Raw genomic sequence first — 24,035 nt, 5'->3', positions numbered from 1 at the left:
CTTTAACCTTAGTGATGCCCATGTAATACATGAGGAAAGGTGACACTTTTCAACACTGAACTGATTTCAACTTAATCACGAATAATGCAGATGTGCGTATGATATAAGTTAAGATATTCATTGCAAAGTTTACAGCTTCAGTGATTTTAATGGGAGTTTTTGAGAGTGACTGTACTCTGGCTAGACTGAATGAAAATGTTTGATAATGTAAATGTTCTTTGCTCTGTGTTTTAAGTTACTTAATATTGTTATTAAATATGTCATAATGCAGAAAGGAACATGGAGTCGATGATAATCGAGAGTGTCTTCATTAATCCAACATGGAACACAGGAGAAAGACACACTTATGTAATTGATAGACCCGACAAAACTAAACCAAAACATTATGGTATTTAAAGATAGGATAACGAAGGGCAGACAGGTGCATGGAATTACTAAATTAATGGGGACATGGAACACATGGGAAAGAAATTAGACACACCTGGGAACGAATCAGTTAACAAAACACGGGAAACAGAAACTGGATCACAAAGAACATGGGGAAAATGGAAAACACAACATAATGAGTCCAGGGGTATGATATTATGTTGGAGCCAGAGCGACGAGACAAAGCCAGAGGTGTGGAAGAGGCGGGAGCTAGGATCCATGGTGGGTGCGGCAGAGCGGATGGTAGGGTGAGCATTTTGGAGGAGTGGCCACAGTAGGGCACATTCTAGGAGCTGACACTGGAGCAAGCTCTGGGGCTGGAGTGAACTGGGGCAAGCTCTGGGGCTGGAGCCCTTCCTGGACTTAACTGGGGACCTGGAGCCCATCCTGGGCTTAACTGGGGGACTGGAACTGGAGAATTGGAAGCCTCCTCAGGGCTGGACAAGGAAACCAAGAACGAAGGAGGGCTGGACAGGACCAGCGGAGATGTCAGAGAGAGGAGAGGGGGCAGTTTATCCTCCAGTTCAGATTCCCAGTCTATAAAATCCATCTCCTCATTTTGGCATTCCATATTCCACTCACCTTCAGGTGCGATACAGGGGCCGGAGCACCTCTCCATGATGTCATGGCTTCTAGCTCCGTAGTGATGGCTCGTCAGTTGCGGCGTGCTCTGGCTCTCCGTTAGTAGCAGGCTTGGGCATGCGCTCCGCACATTGGGGAGATGGTGGAATAGGCTCTGGGTCCGAAGTGGACCGGTCCACTCAATGAATGTGGCGAATTCCTCCCGAAGACCGTATTTGGACAACGGTTCTCAACCCAGTGTTGAGGCTTGCATTATAGAATGTGTAGAGCACGTCATCAAGGTAGGTGGCGAGATAGCTAGCAACCTTCCTTCCTGCACCAGCAGGATCCATGGACAACACTACGGAAGCAAAAAGGACTGAGGAAAACCAGAAAAAAAAGGGAAACCATGCAATTGTAACTCTTTTGGTCATGTCTTCCATCACAATCCAGTATCGGAAGGAACTCAGAGTCAATGATAATCAAGAGAGACTCTTTATTAATCCAACACAGATGTATATCCAACATGGATCACAGGAAGAAGACACACATATGGGTAACACTTTATAATAACTGCATGCTATTAATCATTAGTTAAGCATTAGGAAACATTTAATTCATAATTTATAAAGCATTAATAGACATTTATAAGCAGTTTATAAATACAGATGTAAATGCTTTATACCTGATTTAAAAGCATATCTATAATGTATTTAATAATTGTTTTTTTCATACTTTATTAATGATCAATTTATCATTTCTAAATTAAGTATAGCATTATTTACACATCAGTTATTAAGGAGTTGTCAGTGGTTCATAAGATCACTTAGAAATTGTAAGTAAATGATTAATAAACTATTTAAATGTGCATTCATACATCTTTTTATTCAGACATATAGTAACAGTTACTTATAGTGTTAATAAATGGTTTATTAACATGTATTTCTACTGTAATTCAGGGTTAATTCAGGTAGTTATAAAACATATGTAGTTGTTAGTTAACTATTTTTGTGAGCTCATCTAAAGTGAGGACTATTTATGCCTTGTAAAGCTTTTACACATGAGATTTAAAGGCTGTTAATATTTCTATGTTCTGTATCACTGTGGTGTTTGTTTCCGTTTTTTGTTTAGAAGATAACTGAGCCTTTAAATATCCTTTATAAATGCTTTACAAGGCATAACTAGACTCACTTTAGATGAGCTCACATAAATAGTTAACTGACCACTACTAAATGCTTTATAACTACCTGAATTTACTACATTTCTTGTGATCTTATGAATCACTGGCAACTCCTAAATAACTGGTTTGTAAATAATGCTATACTTCATTGAGAAATGATAAATTGATCATGAATAAAGTATGAAAATACAATTATTAAACACATTATAGATATGCTTTTAAATTAAGAATAAAGCATTTATATCTGTATTTATAAACTGCTTATTACTGTCTATTAATGCTTTGTAAATTATGAATTATCTGTTTACTAATGCTTAATTAATGATTAATAGTGTGCAGTTATTATAAAGTGTTACCCACATATGTAACCCTATATAGCTAGACCAACCAAAACTGAACTGAAAGACGATGGTATTTAAAGACAGGATAACGAAGGGCAGACAGGTGCATGGAATTACTAAATTAATGGGGACATGAAACACATGGGAAAGAAACGAGACACACCTGGGAACTAATCAATTAACCAAACACGGGAGACAGAAACTGGGGTGTAACAAAATACAAATGTCATATTAAAAATAATTCATGGCATGACACTCATATATCTGGTACTTAAGTAAAAAGTCAGTTTTTTATGTGTAGTTAATAAATTACACTATTAGTCTACTATGCCCATCACCATTTATTGATCAAATAAATAACATAATCTATAAAGATCCAAAATCTGTTTACTTACACATATTTAATATACTGCACATTGCTGAATACATCCCTCCCAGTTCCAACAACAGCAACAGGAGTGAGGCACTAAACTGTACTGTACCAGAACTGTACCAGCACATCAGTGTTCAGCAGACAACCCGCCCTGATGCTTTTCTCATCTTAGCTGGAGATTTCAACCATGCAGACTTAAAAAGTGTGTTCCAAAAAATACACCAATGCATGGACTTTTCAACACGGGGAAACAACACTCTGTATTTTGTTTAAACCACCCAGAGAGGAGCTTTCAAGGCCCTACCCCTCTCCCACCTCGGTGTCTCAGAACACATCACTGTCATGCTAATGCAGGGTTGCCAACTCTCACGCATCTGGCGTGACAGTCATGCTTGGAATTCAGCGTGAGATAGATGCTGAAAGCGTGAGTGTCACGTCAGATACATGAGAGATGGCAACCCTGGCTAATGCCTGCACACAGACCTCTCATTTAAGTCACTAAATCAGTTTATAAACAGATGCAAGTGTGGCCAGAAGGGTAATCAGAGGTACTTCAAGACTAGTGCTGAAACAATATGAGTCCGCATAGAAAAGTTAGTACAAAAAGGGAAGAGATATTGATACGTAGTGTATTAAATCCATGGGTTAGTTTATTGAGCCTTTTCTTTTAACAGTTTTAAACCCGTTACTGTGTGCTTTTGAAGAGAGTTTCATGTTTTGACTGTAGTAACCGAATGCAACAGGCAGTTTGATTGCTGAATGGAGGATGACAGACAGCCACAGCAGAAAGAAGAGTTTATGTGAACTTGAATTTAAAGACTTAAATATTAATCTGTATCTCACACTGAACTATGGAACAGCACTTGAAATATAGTGCACTTAAAATATATGGTGCTTTATCAACAATAACACAGAATATTATAGGCACAATATCGGATTTGGATTGGTCTCGTCTGACCAATAAATGATCCGCCAGAAAATTTCAGTATCGGAGTCGATACTGATACTGAGTATTGGATCGAGATGCAACCCTCTTCAAGAATGTTTCAACACCAATGACTGGAATATGTTAAAGCAGGCTGCCACATGCAATTACACCACAGACCTCCAAGATTACTCAGAAGCCCCTTTCAAGCTGGTCCTGGAAAAATACTGGAGTGCCTTCTGTGTGAACACAAATGCGTTGTGTCCCGGGTTGGGGACCTAGTAACATTGTGGGGTTCAGTCCCTGAATGAGCTCCGTGTGAACAAAATTCGGAACCGATTGTCATAGTGATGACTAGGGTTTGGTATCGTTTGGGCTTTTTCTGATACCAGTGCCATTTTGATACTTTTCAAATGGTTCCGGTGCCTAAACGGTGGCAGAACCGATACTTAAAAAAAAAATTAAAGGGCCACAAAAACTATGGATAACATTAAAGGACATTAAATTAAATCCATAGCTTTGCACACACTCCTCTCATTTCCTAAGTTGTGTATCCCTTTGTAACGCTGTCAGGTATTGGTAAGGGAGGAACTCAGGTGCAGACAGGGATTCTCAAACAAAGGGTTTATTACAAAAAGGGGAAAACAAAACCCACGAGGGGGAAAACACGGAGCAAGGTAAAGACTAAATAACTAAAACAGGACTGGACTAACAAGATAAACAAGGACTCTAAATACTAACTATAAACAAACACTCACGGTAATACAAACACTTCTTTAAGGAACAATCACAGAGTGGAACAATCACAATCACAGGTACAAATCTCAATGACAATGAACCGACGCCAGACAGAGCACACTAGGAGATCTAAATAGGGGTACTAATCAAGACACGACAGGTGTTACAGATAGGACAATCAAGACACGACTAGGTTAACAAGGGGGGCGGGGCAAGGGAACGAGACAACACAAGCACATGGCCCAAAGACAAGGCCATGCGCTTGTACACAAAACAAGGGTCTGTCATGATCCTGCCTCAAGACTAGGAAAAATCAAGGACACGAGGGCAGGATCATGACAGAACCCCTCCCTTAAGGAGCGGCTTCCAGACGCTCCTCAAGGGAACATCAAACACGGGACATGACTGACATGACAGACTGGGACACAGACACAAACCAACAAGACATGACTAATAATAACAAAGGCAAACATGAAAACACAATGGCAGGGTTAGGGTGACATAACAAAAAAAACAAACAGGGAAGGGGAGGGGGCGGGACCACAAAGTTCATGGGGGGCAGACCAGGGTGAGTGGGTGGGGCAGGAGTTTTAGGAGGACAGGACGAAGGCTGACGACGGGGGGTACGGGCAGGTCTGGGTGGTGAGGGGCGGGGAGGGGTCTCGGGACAACTGACAGGGGACATGATAGGAGCAGACAAGGGACGCGGGGCAACACTTACGGGACGCGGGGCAAGACTTACGGGACGCGGGGAGACGACAGCTGGACACGGGGGGACAACATCTACTGGACACGGGACGACAACATCTACTGGACACGGGACATCTACGGGACACGGGGCAACATCTACAGGACACGGGGGGACAACAGGACACGGGACATCTACGGGACACGGGGCCACATCAACAGGATACATGACTTCATCAGCAGGACACGGGGCAACACTCACGGGACACGGGGAGACGACATCTACGGGACACGGGGAGACGACATCAGGACACTCGGGATTTCTGGGGACAGGGTCTGAGGACAAGACAGGACTGACGGGGACTTCTAGGATACGGACAAGACTAGACAAATAATCAGAAAAGGCTTTAGCCGCTAAGACAATTGGCATCTCCTTACGAGATGAGATACACTGAACTAAAGTCTTTGCTGCAGAGTCGGCCGCGGCACTCTCCTGCGCTCTCACGACTGCCGACTTGCATACTGCCCTCTTCTTTGCCGGCTCGGGCACGCCAGCGCTCACCGCTGCTGGCTCGGGCACGCCAGCGCTCACCGCTGCTGGCTCGGGCACGCCAGCTCTCACCGCTGCTGGCACGGGCACGCTCACCGCTGCTGGGTCGGGCACGCTCACCGCTGCTGGGTCGGGCACGCCAGCGCTCTCCGCTGCTGGCACGGGCACGCCAGCGCTCTCCGCTGCTGGCACGGGCACGCCAGCGCTCTCTGCTGCTGGCACGGGCACGCCAGCGCTCTCCGCTGCTGGCACGGGCACGCCAGCGCTCTCCGCTGCTGGCACGGGCACGCCAGCGCTCTCCGCTGCTGGCACGGGAGGAGACAGGGTCACAGGACCGGCAGGCCCCCTCTTCCTCCTCTTCCTCCTTGGGCGCGGTGCAGAGGCCACAGCTGGGTCAGAGGCGGGTTGGGGGAGTTTGGTCTCGGGCAGGGCAGTCTCGGACGCCGAAGACTCAGAAGTTGACTCCCATGAAAACCGTCTCCCTCGTTTCATGGGGAGACTGCTGGCTGAGGAGGGCACCTCAGGACTCTGGGAGGGGCTTGCCTGACCCCCCAGGGTTGCCACGGCCAGGACACGACCCTCCGGGATCGCCGGCAGCTGGGTAGGTGGGGACCTCTGGGGCTCCTCCTCTCGCCCGCTCACTCCGGAACGACCTCCCCTGGTCCCCCGGAACACCACAAGGCGAGAGCCCTCAAAACAATCTCGCTGGCTGGCTGATGCCATCCAGCATTGCCTCCTGTCTGCTGAGTTCCATTGGGGTCGGTTCATTCTGTCAGGTATTGGTAAGGGAGGAACTCAGGTGCAGACAGGGATTCTCAAACAAAGGGTTTATTACAAAAAGGGGAAAACAAAACCCACGAGGGGGAAAACACGGAGCAAGGTAAAGACTAAATAACTAAAACAGGACTGGACTAACAAGATAAACAAGGACTCTAAATACTAACTATAAACAAACACTCACGGTAATACAAACACTTCTTTAAGGAACAATCACAGAGTGGAACAATCACAATCACAGGTACAAATCTCAATGACAATGAACCGACGCCAGACAGAGCACACTAGGAGATCTAAATAGGGGTACTAATCAAGACACGACAGGTGTTACAGATAGGACAATCAAGACACGACTAGGTTAACAAGGGGGGCGGGGCAAGGGAACGAGACAACACAAGCACATGGCCCAAAGACAAGGCCATGCGCTTGTACACAAAACAAGGGTCTGTCATGATCCTGCCTCAAGACTAGGAAAAATCAAGGACACGAGGGCAGGATCATGACAAACGCAGTACAAATGTCATAATCATCGGGAAGAAGGAGGCGGGAACCAGCGAACAATCACAATGAAACTTTAATTACAAAATAAACACAAAACATCGTGGCAGTCGTCCATGAGGGGATTTGCACAAACAAAAATCAAAACATAAAATAAAGTCCAGGCCTGGTCCTCTCTCGTCCATCACTGTTGTCACTCCTGTTTTATATCCTTCCATCTCCTCCATGGGACTCGAGACCGGCGGGTCGAGCAGGTGTCGCTCATTTCCAATCACTCCACCGGCCTCGCCCCGTTCCCACGTCTCTCGGCCACGCCCCACTTGCCACATCCTTACTCTAAAGCTAATAAATGTATTTCATGATGTGGGTCATTGTCAAATGTAAAACCACACATAATGTTTCTACTGTATCTCTGTCAATCACTCTGATATTTAGTTAAAATGAGTGCTGTATGTCCCTGTCTTTAATCAGTTCTGTGAATGACTGTATGGTCATTCTTTATAAGGTAGCAACAATGTCGTTTGTAAAGTACAGTCTTAGGCACATTAGTATTTTCAGCCCAAAATAGCCAGTTATTTAAATATTGTGCTGTAGTATGTCAGTTAGAAATATCAGTTTACATTTACAAACATTTATTTTGCCATTCATTTTAATAATAATCTAGTGAGATTTTTGAATGCACAAGCAGACAACAGATTGCCTAAGACTAAGACTTTTGCACATTAGTGTATGTATAAAGTACGTATAATTAGATTAAGTATATTTAAATAAGTGTAATGAAAGTATGCGTCCATGTGTTAAGGGCTTGATTTTCGCTGGAGGAAACAGCTGTGGTGTGATGAGCAATGAACGGAGCGAAAACTTCACAGTAGATGAGAAACCGATTGCTCCCTCGTGACCTTTTGTAAACTGTACTTATGACAACGAACTGCACAGATACATATATTCTAACAATCTGTCAATAAACACACATTGTGTCCTCTGTTTCTGTTAGAGTCCACTTGCGCTATGCGGATTAAAGAGCGTGCTGAAAGACGAAGAGGAGACAGGTCTGCTGCCATTTCCATTTTAAATTTAAGTGGACTGACTCTGAGACAAATGCAAATTTGTGTACAGTTTATGGAGCTAAATGCTAGAGCCCTGCTAAAAAAAGCCTAGCTACACATGTGCTTCTTTTGTACATTTCGGAGAACTAGGACACAAATTTCTACCGATCGCTCAGGCATTTAGGAGGCATTGAAATGAGGCACCGGAATCTGCTTTCTAATTTGGTTTGGTGCATATATTAGCAGTGGGTTTCGATACCCAACCCTAGTGATGACGTAGTTATCATGTGACTCTTCAATAATACAATCTTGCAGTGCCAGAGGGGCAAGTCTGTTTTTTAAATGCAGAGAGTGGTGTTCACTTTAAAAAAATAACTAAAATAAAATAAAAAGAAATTTAGCAAACTGGACTGCACAGGCACTATTTAACTGAACAGAGATGACATCACTGAATTCAATGATGAACTGCCTTTACCTATAATTTTGCATTATTGACACACTGTTTTCCTAATGAATGTTGTTCAGTTGCTTTGACGCAATGTATTTTGTTCAAAGCGCTATGTAAATAAAGGTGACTTGACTTGACTTGACTGAAGCAGAGACCACAGAGCTCCTTAGTATCCGCACTGAAGCTGAGATCATTCGCCAGATCAGTGGAATGGTAAGTGATGCGGTTGTGTATGAGCAAATTAAGAACCAAATGCAACAGCATGGTCACATGTTATAAGTAAGCTCAATTCTTTGCCAAAAAAAATCCACCAAGTGTTGGGTCAAAATGGAAATAGCAGCAGCAGAGATTAGACTGGCCTTTCTATACTTTAAGCTACAATATAGCCTAGAGTTTTCGACTCTGATGTTATGTGTCTTTACGGAACCTTTATGGGTTTTGTGTAAACACATGCACAGATTCCGGGAAATCACTGAAAGTGTGAATGAACCAATTTGCATATCGATCTAAGCGATTGAACGATGACACCATCGCCACTGCCCTCCACTCAGCATTCACACATCTGAACAAAAAGACTCATGATATGTCAGAACACTGTTCATAGAATTCAGTTCAGCATTCAACACAATCATCCCTTGACTCATTCACAAATTGGTCCAGCTTGGGCTAAACCCTTTACTGTGCAACTGGCTGTTTGACTTTCTGACTGGAGGACCTCAGGCAGTACGGGTTTGCAGTAACACATCTAGCACCATTACACTGAACACTGGGGCCACCCAATGATGTGTGCAGAGCCCCCTCCTCTTCACTCTGCTGCACCATGACTGCTGTCACACAACTCCATCATCTTCATTAAGTTTGCAGTTAACATGACTGTGGTGGGTCTCATTAGCAACAGAGATGAGACAAACTACTAGCAAGGTAGCCGCCTGGCTGGGTGGTGCTTTGACAACAAACTCTCACTGAATGTGGAGAAGATGAAGGGGATTGTCGTTGACTTCAGGAGAGTGCCCACACAGCATGCTCCTCCGACCATAAATGTTGCGAATGTGGAGAGAGTGAGCAGCACCAAGTTCCTTGGTGTGCAAATCACAAAGGACCTCTCCTGTACTGATTACAGCAAAGCACTGGCCAATAAATCACAGCAGCATCTCTACTTCCTCTGCAAACTGAGAAGAGCCAGAGCCCCAGCCCCCATCATGTGCACCTTCTAAAGAGGCATCATCGAGAGCATTCTGACAAGCTGCATCACTGTGTGGTATGATACCTAAATGCGTCCTGCCGCAAGACCCTTTAACGCATAGTGAGAGCAGCTGAGAAGATCGTTGGTGTCTCTCTCCCCTCCCTCCAGGACATTTATGGAACCTGTCTCACCTACAAAGCCCTCTGCATTGAAGTTGACCCCACCCACCCGACACACAGCTTCTTCAGGCTGCTGCCATCAGGAAGGAGACTGCAGAGTCTCCAGGCCAGGACCAGCAGACTGAAGGACAGGTTTATCCACCAGGCTCTCTCCCGACCTTATTTTGATATTGAAAAGGCTGATGATGGAATAATGTGGAAAAGAGGAAGACATTTATATTTTAATTTGGATAGAATTCAAGAAGCAATAGACAGAGTTGAAAGGTGGTCTCTAGAATGGGGTTGAAATTTTCATTATCCAAAACATATTACCAGATATTTATCATGAGGAAAATTTGAGAAAAATAAGCAGCTTAAACTTTATTGGTCCACATTAGAAAAAGTATCTAAATGTAAATATTTGGGAATGTGGAAAACTAACTTGGAATGTCCACATAGAATATATTATAAATAATTGACGTAAAATATAAAATTTAATAAAAAGGGGTTGCAGGACAAGATTGGTGTGCAGATAATTAAAGAGTATATATATTAGACTTATGAGATCACTTCTCAATTATGAATGTATTTTGTATGAATCTGCATCTGCAGCGTTATTAACGAAACTAGATTGATTCTAGAAGCAGTAAAGACGACACCAATTGCAGTAATACAGGTAGAGTCCTCAGATGTCTCTATATTAAATGTCTCTATATTTAAGAAGAAAAAAACTAGCAATGGCATATTGGATTAATCTTTAGGGCCAAAGAGAGGATCATCCTGTAAAAAAAAAAAAAGTACTTAAAGAAAGCTGAGAAACAGTAAATAAACCAGGTATGGTATTTGCATGTAAAATTAAGAAATTTATAAATGAAACTGGAATAGAATTAAATAAATTTGCTTTGGTAATAGTAACTCCTCCAATAGCACCTTGGTTATTGGAACAACCTGTAGATGACTTAAAACGTACAAAAAGAAATATAAGGGGTCATATGATGCGATTTAAATTTTCCTTTCTCTTTGGAGTGTTAAAAGCTCTTGGTGCATAAAGAAGATCTGTAAAGTTGCAAAGACTACAGTCTCAAATCCAAAGATTTTATAAAAACTTTATAAAAGTTAAGAATGGTCCACGTCCTCCTAAAATGCCTCATTTAAACATGCCACCACGTCTTTATCACTGGGTGGAAAGATTTGCATAACACTGCCCAAATGTTCATGGAAAGAAAGGTGTAACTTTTATTCTTTCTGTAGTATTAGTAACACTTTACATTTAGGGTACATGAATTACCATGAATTCATGCATAAATTAATGTGTGAATTATGCATTACTTCATGCATTTATATCTCATGAATTACCAGGAACTAACATGAGTTCATAGTCTTTCATTCATTACTTCATGGATGAACAACACCTTAATTAAGACATTAAGTAAGGAGAGTACATCATCATGATTTATGATTTATTATGCATGTTCGTGATGTTTTCAAGGTCTTTACTATCCATTGTGCATAAAGCTATGCTTATACATGATTCAAAAAAGCATTACTTCATGCATGTAAGACTACTTGAATTCTTAAAGGAATATACAAAAATCCACATTACCACATGCATGCATACAGGCTACAATAGGATATCAATTAATGTGAGAACTAATGTTTTTAATTTAGAATCTAATGTGTTTTAATTTAGAATCTAATGTGGACATTCCATATCATATGAGTTATCAAGCAGCATGTTCATATCTTCTTCATAGTAGCTTGCAGGTAAATGGACAGATAGCACATAGTATGTGAATTCTGTTAAAATCCAAATACAGTAGTCATCATTAACTAAGCATAAGATTCTCATGACTTCATCATATGTGTGGCCCCTCAACTAAAGTGGTGACAAGACCCCAACATTGGCCCATCACAGCACACATCATGTGAATTCTGTTAACATCCAAATACAGAACTCATCATAAACTAAGCATTAGCTTTTCATGACTTCATCATGTGTGATGTTTCCCATGCCATATTGTATGGCAGATTTACTGGGACTCATGTCAAACAGGTAGGTATTATCACAGAGTATAAAGAGCAGAAACATCATTCATAACATAAGTAGGGAACAAGTCATTTGTATGTACAAACAGGACATTCAAATCTTAAGGAAACACTATACATTATAGGGAAACATGATACTGGTCTATGTAAAGTTTGTTTAACAGATGAATCAGTGGAACACGTTATGATGAGATGTACAGCATATTGAGAAAGGGATTGACTTAAAGATGAATTATAATCCTTAGGAGTTAAATAATTTTCATTAAGCAGTATTATGAACGATGGTCCAAATGCAGGAAAACAAATCATGCCGGAGTTCAATAATGAGATTTCTTAAGAATTGTGGAATAATGGACAGAATATAAGATTTAGATGAGAAATGGTACATTCTCTTCACACTCCATCACAAGTAGGTGGCGGTATGCACCTATTAAGTTGGTTTGCAACCCGCCACAAAACAAAAAGAAGAAGAAGAAGATGGCTCGAAAGGAAACCGTAACTGAGCGTCCTCTTTTAATTTTAATAATCTGTATTGTATTTATACATTTGTTTATCTGTCCTTACACCAAAGTTGAGGAAAGTTTTAACTTACAAGCAATTCACGATGTTCTGTATCACAGATTTAATTTTGAAAAGGTAAGTGCTCAAATCTCAAAAATGATTATTGCTATTTTTCAAAATCACGTTAAACCTTAAACAGCGCATTTAACTATTTAAATTAGAACGTATTGTTTTAATCCTGTGTTTTAGTGCGTTATACCTAAGCTAGTGATCTGATTAAATTTGCTAAGAGTGCTGTATCTGTGACGCCAAAACCCGGAAGAGAAGCACTCCGTTGTAGTGATATGGTGCTCTTTATATATATATATATATATATATATAATAATTGTGTGTGTGTGTGTGTGTGTGTGTGTGTGTGTGTGTGTATGTATGTTGTATAGCATTGAAACAACTAGATCTACATAAAGACTTATCTCCTTGTTATTTCTCTTTCTCCAGTATGACCATCATGAGTTTCCTGGTGTGGTTCCACGTACGTTTCTTGGACCCCTGTTCATATCTGCACTCAGTGCACCAATGACTTGTGTGCTTGCCCTCTTTCAAACACCAAAATGTTACACTCAGATCCTTGGTATGTCTGAGATCACAACCTGTAGTTTTAAGACTAGATTAAATTAATTTTAATTGTTGCAGTTTCATCTGCTTTATGTTCTTCTTTTACAACAGTGAGAGGCGTTCTTGGACTATGTGTGATTCTGTCGCTATGGCAGATGCAAAGAGAGATCCGGAGGCAGTTTGGATCAATGGTGGCCAGTCTGTTTTGCTTTATCTGCATCACACAGTTCCATCTGATGTTTTACAGTACCAGAACCCTCCCAAATGTGTTTGCTTTGCCTTTAGGTACTATACAGACTTTATAAAGCACAAAGTATTGTGAAGTAAAGTAAAGTAAAGTATTTTTGAGCAATATTTACAGTTTTCTATTAGCAGTTTTGTTATTTTGGCTTGAAAAACAAAGCTAAAGCAAATTGCTGACTTTCATATTCATAAAAAAATCTGTGTTTAATAGTATCTTGTTCTAGTAATACATTATTTTGTCTAACTTAAGTGTTAACATTAAACAGTTTTTCCAAATTGTGTTTTATTGAATAGTTTTGCTGGCATTCACATCTTGGTTGGGCCAGAGACACGGTGCCTTCATTTGGCTCTCCGCTTTGGCCATTATTGTGTTTCGCTCTGAATTGTGTCTTTTCTTTGGCCTGATGTTGTTGATGTCACTCCTGAGCAGGAAACTCAATTTTCTACAGTTGTTTTGCCATGCCGTACCTGCTGGTCTTTTATCTTTGGGTTAGTGAAGCACAAGTTCTTGATTTCTGTATTTTCTTATGTATTTTGTTAGCATATCCTGTAATTGTCTAAAGCTAAATGTAGACTTTTCCATTTATTGATATATTTTGCTTGCCATCATGCAGACAAATACCTTCACAGACTGAAGTGTTTGCTGTCTTTTGTAGGTCTCACTGTCATGGTTGACACAGTTTTCTGGAATAAGCTGCTCTGGCCTGAGGGTCAGGTACTGTGGTACAACACAGTCTTGAATAAAAGCTCCAACTGGGGAATATCCTTTTGCAAAATTCTTTTAAAATGCTTGTAGTTTAAACAATAGTTTAGTCAAAATAAAATGTTTTGTCCTTGTCTCTCATGACAATCCAAGACCTTATGACTTCTGTGGAGCACAAAAGGAGGAACTGGTTGCTCTTTTCCAATGACAATGAATGAGCACTGGAGATTTCAATATTTAAAAAATGACAAATAAATAAATCATATTTTAAAAGTAGTCAAAAGGACTACAAGTACATAAGACTAACAGGTTTGTGAGGATAGTGCATTTGTGTGGGATAATATAAATAATAGAAAGGATGGAGAAAGCTGCTTATTGCATGTACATGGTAAAACTGCTAACAGTGCATATAAACACAAAAGCTTTTTTCTTGTCTTGAGCAACTTTCTTCCAATAAAAGATTTTGATGTGTGCATTGTAAACTATTACTCAGTGTTTCAGACGCAGTGGTCATGGTAATAGCTAAGGCTTTAACTGCTGAATTGTAGAAGAAAATCTTGAATTCTGCATCTGCATTCTTTTTGATGCTTAAAACGATCACATGAGTAAAAGTGACCAGTAAACTGAAAACTACAGATTTTAAGCAACATGCTAAGTAAGCAACTTGCATGATTCTGTCTCCTGTCAAAATTTTGTATCTTTCCTTGACTTCATTCGTGCCTCAAACTTTACCTTTTCTGTGGTACTTCTACTCTGCTCTCCCTCGAGCTCTTGGCAGCACAATACTATTCATTCCACTTGGCCTGTTGGATAGACGAACAACAAAACCGCTCATCATAACTGTAGGCTTCATTCTGCTGTACTCCTTTCTGCCTCACAAGGAGCTCCGTTTCATCATCTACACCTTCCCTGTGTTCAACATGATCGCTGCCTGCGGCTGTTCCTTTATGTAAGTTGAACATATATTGATAGTAATGTTTTGGTATCTGTATAGAATTTTCTTGCATGAAACATATTTTACTTCAATAATTTGCTGTATTTCAGAGTGAAACAGAATTGTGAATGAGAAAAATATATAATACAAATTTATTTTATCCATTTTAGATTTTGGTAAAAAAAAACTAAGGGTCTTCCTGAATAGTGCCAGACTGAATGAGATTTTGCCAAAACAAAACTTTAATTGTTAGCATTTTATAGCCTACTTAGCCTTAGTGACATGAGAGCAAAAGGAAATAAATTTAAAAAGAAAGTTACAACAGTCCCTTATGTCCCTTAGTAGCAAGCCTAATAAGACAACACTGATAAGGACAAAATAACAGGGATGTAACAATATAAATATTGTGATATTGCGATAGCAAAACTGTCTTGATATTATTGTGGTCACCTGACGATATGAAACTTAGGGCTTCCAGGCAAAAAGTGTAGTTTTTAAAATATATTTAAACTTCATATTTTAACATAAAAGGCCTCTTAAAGCTGCAGTAGGGAACTTTTGACGCTCTAGCGGTTAATAAACAGAACTGCCTGCGTCTTGCGGAAGAACATTGTAGCCGGAGCTACTTCTCTCTGTTTATGTCTATGAAGAATCACAAAGGTACTGGGTTACTCCGCCACGGTACCCCCGAAGCAATCTAAAATAGTCTGAATATAAACACTTATTATAGGTGTACCCTAGTGATTCAGGACAAGCTAAAAACACGGTTTGGAAAATGGATTCATGGTGTACTCGCTTATTATGTTCATTTTTCTCCATTTTGAACACAAACAAAGTTATGGACCGCAGCTCTGATTGGTTATTTTTTACCGGGAGCGCATGACTTTCTGCAAATGGCAATAGGACCACTGGGAGGAGCCAGAGGAGCTTGATTTTTTCACAGGTTATCTGTCTCATATTCTACTGTCAGGACATAATGACAGGTTTAATAAATATGTAAAAAATATTTTTTTTTTACAAAAGTTCCCTACAGCACCTTTAAGTTGTGTTTTGGGGCATTATGTCAAACGAAACATATTGCAGAATATTGCAATAAATATCTTATTGTGGACTTCATATATTATCGTTTTGTGAGATTTTGATAGTTACATCCCTACAAAATACTTATGATTTTTAAATGGATGAGGAAGAAACTTTATCACAAACCAAAACTAGCTTAGAAAGCCTCATACTTGACAAAATATTTCTTGTTAGTTGAAAATGTAAGAACACTGGACATGTAGTTTATTTTTTGATTAACAAAAAAGATTGAAGGAGTCTAGTCAAACTTTAGTACAGTATTATACATTTTGTACTTAATTCTTTTTCTTGTATGTACCATGCATTAATTTACTGGAATTAATCCACATACATACGCAGAGCAAATATGTCATTTTAAATCTTACTCTCAGAATGCAGTTTCACAAACAATTTGCAACAACAAACTTTGTAAAATGTATAAACTAACCTCCAGTGTTGGGGGTAACACATTACAAGTAAAGCCGAGTTCAGACTGCACGATTTTCAAAGTAGTCGGGTTCTTTTCTGTTCTTTTCACATTGCATGACTTTACAATAGGAAGAATCGCTGACAACTCTGTCTTGCATATAAACTACGTTTCACAACCAAACACCCGTGAGATGTAACAAGGAAACAACTCGATATCACACTTGCAAGACCAGAGTTTTCACGTGAGACTGGGATAGCTCAGATGAAACGTCAAACAGACATGGGTGCTCCTGCTAAATTTATACTAATTTATCTTGGGTCCAAATAGGCCGAGAAGAAAGACGTTTTCTGAAATTAAGCCATGCTTGCTGATATTTTGGTTTATAACTCCTCACCGTTGCTCTCTCATTGGCTGTCGGTCATCGCCGATGTAGAACATGATTTTGAATCGCCAACAGTTCCAGATATTTAGCATGCCAAATATCTAACGGGCATCAGTGATTTTTCGGCGATTCTCTCAGATCACGTCTTTGCTCATTCACACTGCGTGATTGTCACTCGCGTGAACGAGCACAGATTTTCCTCTGATTTCGGGCATTTGTCAGCGTTTTCTCAAAACCTGTTGGCGAGCCAAAAACTGGGCTAAAATCGTGCTTAATGCGAGTTACATAATCTGATTACTTTTTTCAAGTAACCAGTAAAGTAATGCATTACTTTTTATTTTACAATATTTTACATTGTTTATTTTACATTGTGTACATTTTTGAGTTACTTTTTCAAAAATGTAACGTCAGCTACTTTTTCCCATTTATTGACTGACAAGTCATATTGCTCCCCATATTGGGAGAAATCGGAAGCACAGAGGCATTGCGTGTGCTGTGTGAAAAACTCAGTATTCAACAAAATTAATTAGAACAGTGAAATGCAAACTCAGAATATGCCGCAAACCTGCAATAATGAAATATGTTAACTAGGGCTGCACGATGTGTCGTTTAAGCATCGATATCGCAATGTACGAATCCACGATTGTCACATCACAGGATGTGCGATGTAGGCTGTCGTAGTTGATCTGTTATTCATTAACTGTACGGGCCAGCTGCTCCCCGGCCCTTAACGAATGTGATTCGCAGATTAATTGCACAGCTTAACCATCATAGAGTGAAAGTTTATCATTGACAGGACTGAAAGACACATGCAAGTTTAACAGGGCAGAGAGAGAGAGAGAGAGAGAGAGAGAGCCGTCTTCAAACAACATGAGTGCTGTCTTGCTCTCCCTCCTTCACTCATATTAATCAATTGACACGATGGTGTCGATGTTTAAATCATTTGAAATTAGAATTTAAGTGTGCTCACCCCATTTTTGTTTGTAAAAAAAAAATAGATTTGATTTCATATCGCAATATATATCACAGAAAAATAAAATATCGCAATGTCATTTTTTCCAAATATCGTGCAGCCCTAATGTTAACACAAATTTATCTAATCCCATTTATTTACTCAAGTCTTTCCTGCTGACCTTTGATGATCCAGTTCAAACATACTAATAAGCAAAAATTATTTTAAATAAACTTAAAATTGGGCTTAATTGTAAAATTTTTTGTATTGCTGGAGTGTGTTGAACCTTTTTACCCTGTGTCCTAATGTACAGATGTGAATTTACTTCAGAGGTTTATTCATTACACTTTATGGTGTGAAAGGGCTTTTACATTTACTGTAAATAGAACTTCTTATATTAAAAACAATCAAGCCCTGCTCGTATTTGAAAAGGAACACGAACGTAACACAAAAGTAATGTAATGCATTGCTTTCCATAAAAAGTAGCTAATGTAATTAGTTGCTTTTTTATGGAGTAACGCAATATTGTAATGCATTAATTTAAAAGTAACTTTCCCCAACACTGCCAACCTCTAGAAACATAATCTGAGATGGCATTTCATGACCCTCATGACCTGTGATTGTTGTCATATACAGTCGTTATTTATCCCAAAGTGGTCCTCTGCTTTTATGTATTACACTGCCATTCCGGCAAATACACGGGTAAAGTGTTCCGGCAATTGTTCCCGGGTCACTAGATTTTGCACTCTCACACTGCCAGTGATTACCCGGGATATGTGCGTGCTTTCACACACAACCCATAAAGATCCCTTAACGACACGTGACATCAGGGCGTGATGTGTAATGTACGAGTCGAAAACGTTAGGCACATTATACTTTCACTGAAGCAAGCGAACGATCTCGGCGTCAGCGCGGAAAGTGAGGAACTAACTGATCTCTGCTTCATTACAGTTTGCACATATTTTTTCCTCGTGAACGTTGATCTTCCTTCAAAACAGCCAGTAAAAGAGTTACGCGATAACGCGCGTCATCACTTCGACATGGCATTAGATCTGGCTTTTGTTCACACAGCGCTCATCCCGTGTTGAACCCGGCAATGTTACTAGGTCCCCGACCCGGGTTCAATGCCAGAATCAATCCCGGGACGTGTTTGCTTTCACACAGAAGGCGACCCAGCAATGTTCCGGCAATATGCCAGGTCCGACGTGAAGTGTGAAAGGGGCTTTAGTGAATCAATCCAGTGACTGAATGTTCAACTACACACAGTTCCTTTTAGTCACGTGAAAACCATCTGTAAGTAACATGATTTCTACATTTTTGCCAAAACTCTCGTTATAATCAATGACACAGTTATTACACTGATTTCACTGTTAGTCATAGCAACAAATGGGACAAAAAAATCTGATGTCAAATTAGATCTTAGAATGTAAATGACACACTTGATAGACTTGCCACTTGTTCTGTATGAGTTTCTTTGTTCTTCATTTTATTACTAAATTTTCACTTGACTTTTTTAAAAGCAATTTTTACTTAATTGAAAAATATTTGAAGGCTACATGCTGTTTTAATAGGGGGCCAAGCACCGAAAGTGAATTTTCACGAAAATTGGCTCAGATCATCTTCAGACAAAGCTAGCAAAAAGTTAAGGAATTCAAATTGATTCGTCCAACCATTCTTGAATGACACGGAAAACAAATTTGAGGAAAAGCACGCAAAAGTGCATGTGAGGCTATATCTGGTCAATGGTTTGGCATATTGAGACCAAACTTGGTGTGTGTTATAATAACCATGACCTGAGACTACCTGCAGTATTTTGACGCAGCGCCACCTAGTGGTAAGGAGATTTGAAAAATGCATATTTTTGCCTAAAACTTCTGAATGGTTTGGCCAAAAATCAAACAACCAGATTTCCCGTGTCAGCCATTTTAGGCGTCTGACATTTTGAATTATGTTTTAAAATGCTGTATCTTTTGAATGCATAATCGTATCGTTATGAAAATAATTACAAAAATATTCGGCTTCATGCATGGCAGCGCCAACTTGTGATCAAGAGTTATATTGAAATATAAAAAAATGCTAATAATTTTTGAATAGATTAGAATATTGAAATGAAAATAGTCTCCCTATATTCTTTTTGTCATGCCGAGGACATCGATTCCAATTATGCCAAAATTGGCCATACTTCCTGTCCGCCATTTTGATTAATGTTGAAAATCTACTTTTTCAAACTCCTCCTAGACCGTTAGTCCGATTTTCACCAAATTTGACGCGGATCATCTTCAGACCCGACTGGCCAAAAGTTAATGGATTTCGTGTCGATATACGGAACGGTTGTCATTTAGAGTATCAACGAATTTGCTGGAAGGATGGCAAAATGCATTTGAGGCTGTATTTCAACAAAGCTTTGACACATTTGCACCAAACTTTGTATGTGTTATTGTCACCTCACACTGACCATGCCACGTCAATTTGGTAACATAGATTATAGACATACCAATGTTTTAGTAGGAAATCTGAACTCCCTGTCCAACATTTTATGTTAAAATCCTACCTTTTCTAACTCCTCAACTGTTGGTCCGATTTTCAACAAAATGGAAACTGGCCTCAAAATATTCAATGGCCAACAACATAAGCCGCGTTTCCACTGGTGAGCTTAAAGCGGGCGTGCTAGTGCGTGCCAGGGCCAGTCGTGTTTCCACTGTCACTTCCGGGGCTTGATCGTGCCTCGCCAGGGCTTCCTCGGGCAAAACATTGGTAAGATAAGAGCTTTAACACCAGCATTAAACACTTTTTTTAAATAAGTCGAGCTCAAAACTCACTTTCAGTCAGCAGCGAGTCTTTGAAATAACTTGGTCCAATGTGGATTATAATCACCATACAAGGCAGAAATATTTATAAGCGATGCAAAAGACTATGCACGCTAGGCATTAACATTACCATAGTAAACATGGTAAATATGACCGTTTGAGGAAATCAGATGTCAGCTTCTTATTCTCTATCACAATCGTGTATTTATTTAGTAACTTATATTATCTGTCACAAGCCTCGTCTCGAGAGTTTAGCTCCACGTTGCCTATCATAAAAAATATACAATAATGTTTTTTGTTCGGGAGCTTTTATAAAAATAGAGATATTATCATTCATTCTAAATGTGACGGCTACTGTGGCTAATAAACAGAAAAAGACTCGACTGAATAAGCAGGCTATTTTCATAAGCGTTTAAAATAAATAAATAAATAAAGTAGAAGTAAGTGTATTTATGTGTGATTAATTTTGAGTCCTGATAAATTAAATCAGTATGATCAATGTATCACTTATTCTACATCGATGCTTTTGAATTAGAATATTTACCAAAGCATGCAAACAAACGGCCGCTTTTATCATGTTCCTGTGTGATCACGCATGTTCCAGTGACTTATTTCTTAGTTTTCTGATAACTTCTCTTTGTTGGTGAAATGATGAGGTTGCATTACGTTGTTCTGAGAGGCGTGTAAAGGGCGTGTGTTTTAGTGACGCGCAGCGGAGCTTCAGGCTCCACTGTGGAAACCCTGCGCTATTCTGGCCTCGGTGCTACTGGCCCGAGTCTATTAGCCCGGCACGCTTTAAGCCCTGGCTAGCACTGGCCCGACAGTGGAAATGCGGCTATAGATACCAAATATGCCAGCTGGACTTCCTGTCCACCATTTTGATTTATGTTGAAAACCTAACTTTTTTGAACTACTCATCAATCATTGGTCCGATTTTCACCAAATTCAAGTGAGATAATCTAGAGACTGCGCTGACAAAATGTTATGGATTTTGTGTCAATAGACAAATCCTTTTTCACAGACTACATCGAATTTCGAATGACTTCAACGAATTTGAGGCATGATAGCTTGTAGCTGTAGCTCTGCAGTGCTTTGGCATATTGACACTTAACTTAGTGTGTGTCAATGTCAGTCACACAGAACACACCATATCAATTTGATAACAGCGCCACCTATTGGTCACACTTGATAAGCCAATAAATCATGCTACGAGAGGTTGTATTTATGATTTTTTTCTCCATTTCGATAACAATCATACTAAAATTGCTGTAATTGCTCATTGTTGCATTTGGTGTGATGCTCCATGCCAAGCTTAGCTCCTCAATTTGCTGGTGGAGTGCTTGGCCCCGTAATCGCTGCTTGGCAGCTATATTGATTACGGTTGTTTTAATGGATTATTTACTTTTTAAAACTTTTATTCTATCTTAATATTTGTAACTAGTTTTCAAATAGAACATTATTCAACTAGAATAAAATATTATTAACTTATTTTTTTTAAAATATTGAATTGAAGTTAAATTGAAGTTATTATAAAAAGTAGAGATTGTGATGAACATTACAGTATAACAGATTATTGAAAAAGAAAAACTTTTGGACAGGGACTTGATTTTGCGCATCAGTTGTTGATTGGATTTCAAATGTGCCCATTGCACAAAAAAATGGAGTTTGTAGGTGGAGAATTCCTGCATATGTCAGAAGATAAACATTACAAGTTAAAAATCTGAAACACATTACCCTCATTTCTGAAATACATGAACCTTGTTTTGTGTGCATGTATAGTATTGCTTGTCAGTACTTCTGAATTTCAGTAAATGATAGTTAACAAGACCACTAGTTATGCTGGCTAACTTTTACTTGATATTATACGGCTACGGCTATTGCTCTAATTGGTCCTGCATAGATTATTTTCATGCACTTTAGTATCAGATTGGTCTGTCAGAATAATAAAAAATCTTGCAAATGCGTTGTTCATATGTTTTACCCAAAGGGTTGACTACAAAATTTAGTTTGAAGGGGAAATAGAATGCCCATTTTCTGCAAGTTTTTATGATTCTTTAAGGTCTTCATGAAATGTCTATAACAAAACTTTGTCAAAAACAATTATGTTCACAGCGACCCAGCAAGCCTTTTTTTTTTTCTTGTTCATGTGGCTAAAAAACAAATCTGATACATTCAAATCGACCAATTAGAAGATTAAAGCTGTACTAAATGTTAAAATTTGCATACCGTACCCTATGTTTTGGTATGGAACAGGTGGTTTTAACAGGAAGTGTTTTTGTACATTTTTCATCCCTACAATATTTCATGTCAACGGATATGTTTAGTTTTACTTTTCTTTTTTTGTTACAGTTTGAAGAATTACTACAAGTCATGGATGTATAAAATTGGCTCCATAGCTATAGTAGGACATTTGATGCTCAATGGAGTATACACAAGTATTTCTCTTTATGTTTCCCATCACAACTACCCAGGAGGGAAAGCAATGCAGGAGTTGCATAGAATAATTCCAGCAACAGCAGGTATATTCATTTTGATTGCTTGTTTACTTTTGAATTATTATTGAAAAATGGAAGCAATCTAATTAAGTTGCATACTTCTCACACAGATGTGTCATTACATGTTGATATACTTGCTGCACAGACGGGAGTCTCACGTTTTCTGGAGCTAAATAGTAACTGGAGGTGTGTGACCAATGAATTATCAAAGACAATGCTACACATGTGCAATATTGATGATTTTTCTGAATGTTTTTCCTTAATTTCCTAGATATGACAAGAAGGAGAATTTGACTCTTGAAGATGCAGTTATGAAAACATATTCACACCTGTTAATGGAATCAAATGCAACTAAGATAACACTGCTCAAAGATTCTCACAAACCTTTGGTCTTCTTCTCAGGATACCAAAACCTCGTATTACAGATGTTTCAATTTCCACCTATCATAATTAAGCTAAACAAGAAGCTTGTGCTGCTAGAAAGACACTCAGTGAACCCAGATAGCATAAGCCTGAACTGAAATTGTTTCAATAATAGTTGAATAAAATATTCCATCTGCAAAGATGGACAGATAAATGTTTACAGAAGTGGTTCTCTGAATTCTTTTGATGGTCTGTTTTACTGAGAGGGAAGTGGTTCTGAGTTAAGGTGTTTTAATCGCATGATAATTTGCTTGCTGCTTCCTTTTGTAAGCAATGTAAATATGCTATTACTATGCCTCCTAGTATGCTTTGCGTGGGTGCTAACTGTGGTTTCAGACCTTAATGGCACTTAAAGTCACCATTTACATCGTTCCAAACCTATACTACTTTTCAGAATACTAAACGATATTTTTAAGTTGGTAACCAGACGGTTTTGTTGAGCGTTGATTTCACTTGAATGGACAAAAATGATGTTTATTCACAGAAAAATAAAAGTTATACAATTGTGGAATGACATAAGGGTTAGATTATACCATTCCTTTAATCGTACTTAT

At 39.3% G+C, this 24,035-nt stretch overlaps 1 protein-coding gene across 2 annotated transcripts; it reads left to right on the top strand.

Moving 5' to 3' along the window:
- The first annotated feature begins 12,383 nt into the window (after window positions 1-12,383).
- alg12 (ALG12 alpha-1,6-mannosyltransferase) lies at window positions 12,384-24,000 on the top strand. Of its 2 annotated transcripts, none has more exons than XM_052555276.1 (9): window positions 12,384-12,573; window positions 12,937-13,069; window positions 13,165-13,338; window positions 13,591-13,785; window positions 13,953-14,057; window positions 14,726-14,948; window positions 22,913-23,082; window positions 23,169-23,244; window positions 23,330-24,000. In XM_052555276.1, exons 1-9 carry the CDS (start codon window positions 12,415-12,417, stop codon window positions 23,577-23,579), a joined length of 1,485 nt encoding a protein of 494 aa, XP_052411236.1. In that variant the 5' UTR covers window positions 12,384-12,414; the 3' UTR covers window positions 23,580-24,000. The 2 variants fall into 2 exon arrangements, with proteins under 2 accessions (XP_052411236.1, XP_052411235.1); XM_052555275.1 differs by having other exon boundaries at window positions 13,132-13,338.
- Window positions 24,001-24,035: the final 35 nt, after the last annotated feature.

Source organism: Carassius gibelio, chromosome B4 (assembly GCF_023724105.1).
Source record: "Carassius gibelio isolate Cgi1373 ecotype wild population from Czech Republic chromosome B4, carGib1.2-hapl.c, whole genome shotgun sequence".
In the NCBI taxonomy this organism is placed as follows: domain Eukaryota; kingdom Metazoa; phylum Chordata; class Actinopteri; order Cypriniformes; family Cyprinidae; genus Carassius; species Carassius gibelio.
Note: the sequence above shows the minus strand (reverse complement) of the source record. Positions and strands in the feature narration are given on the sequence as shown.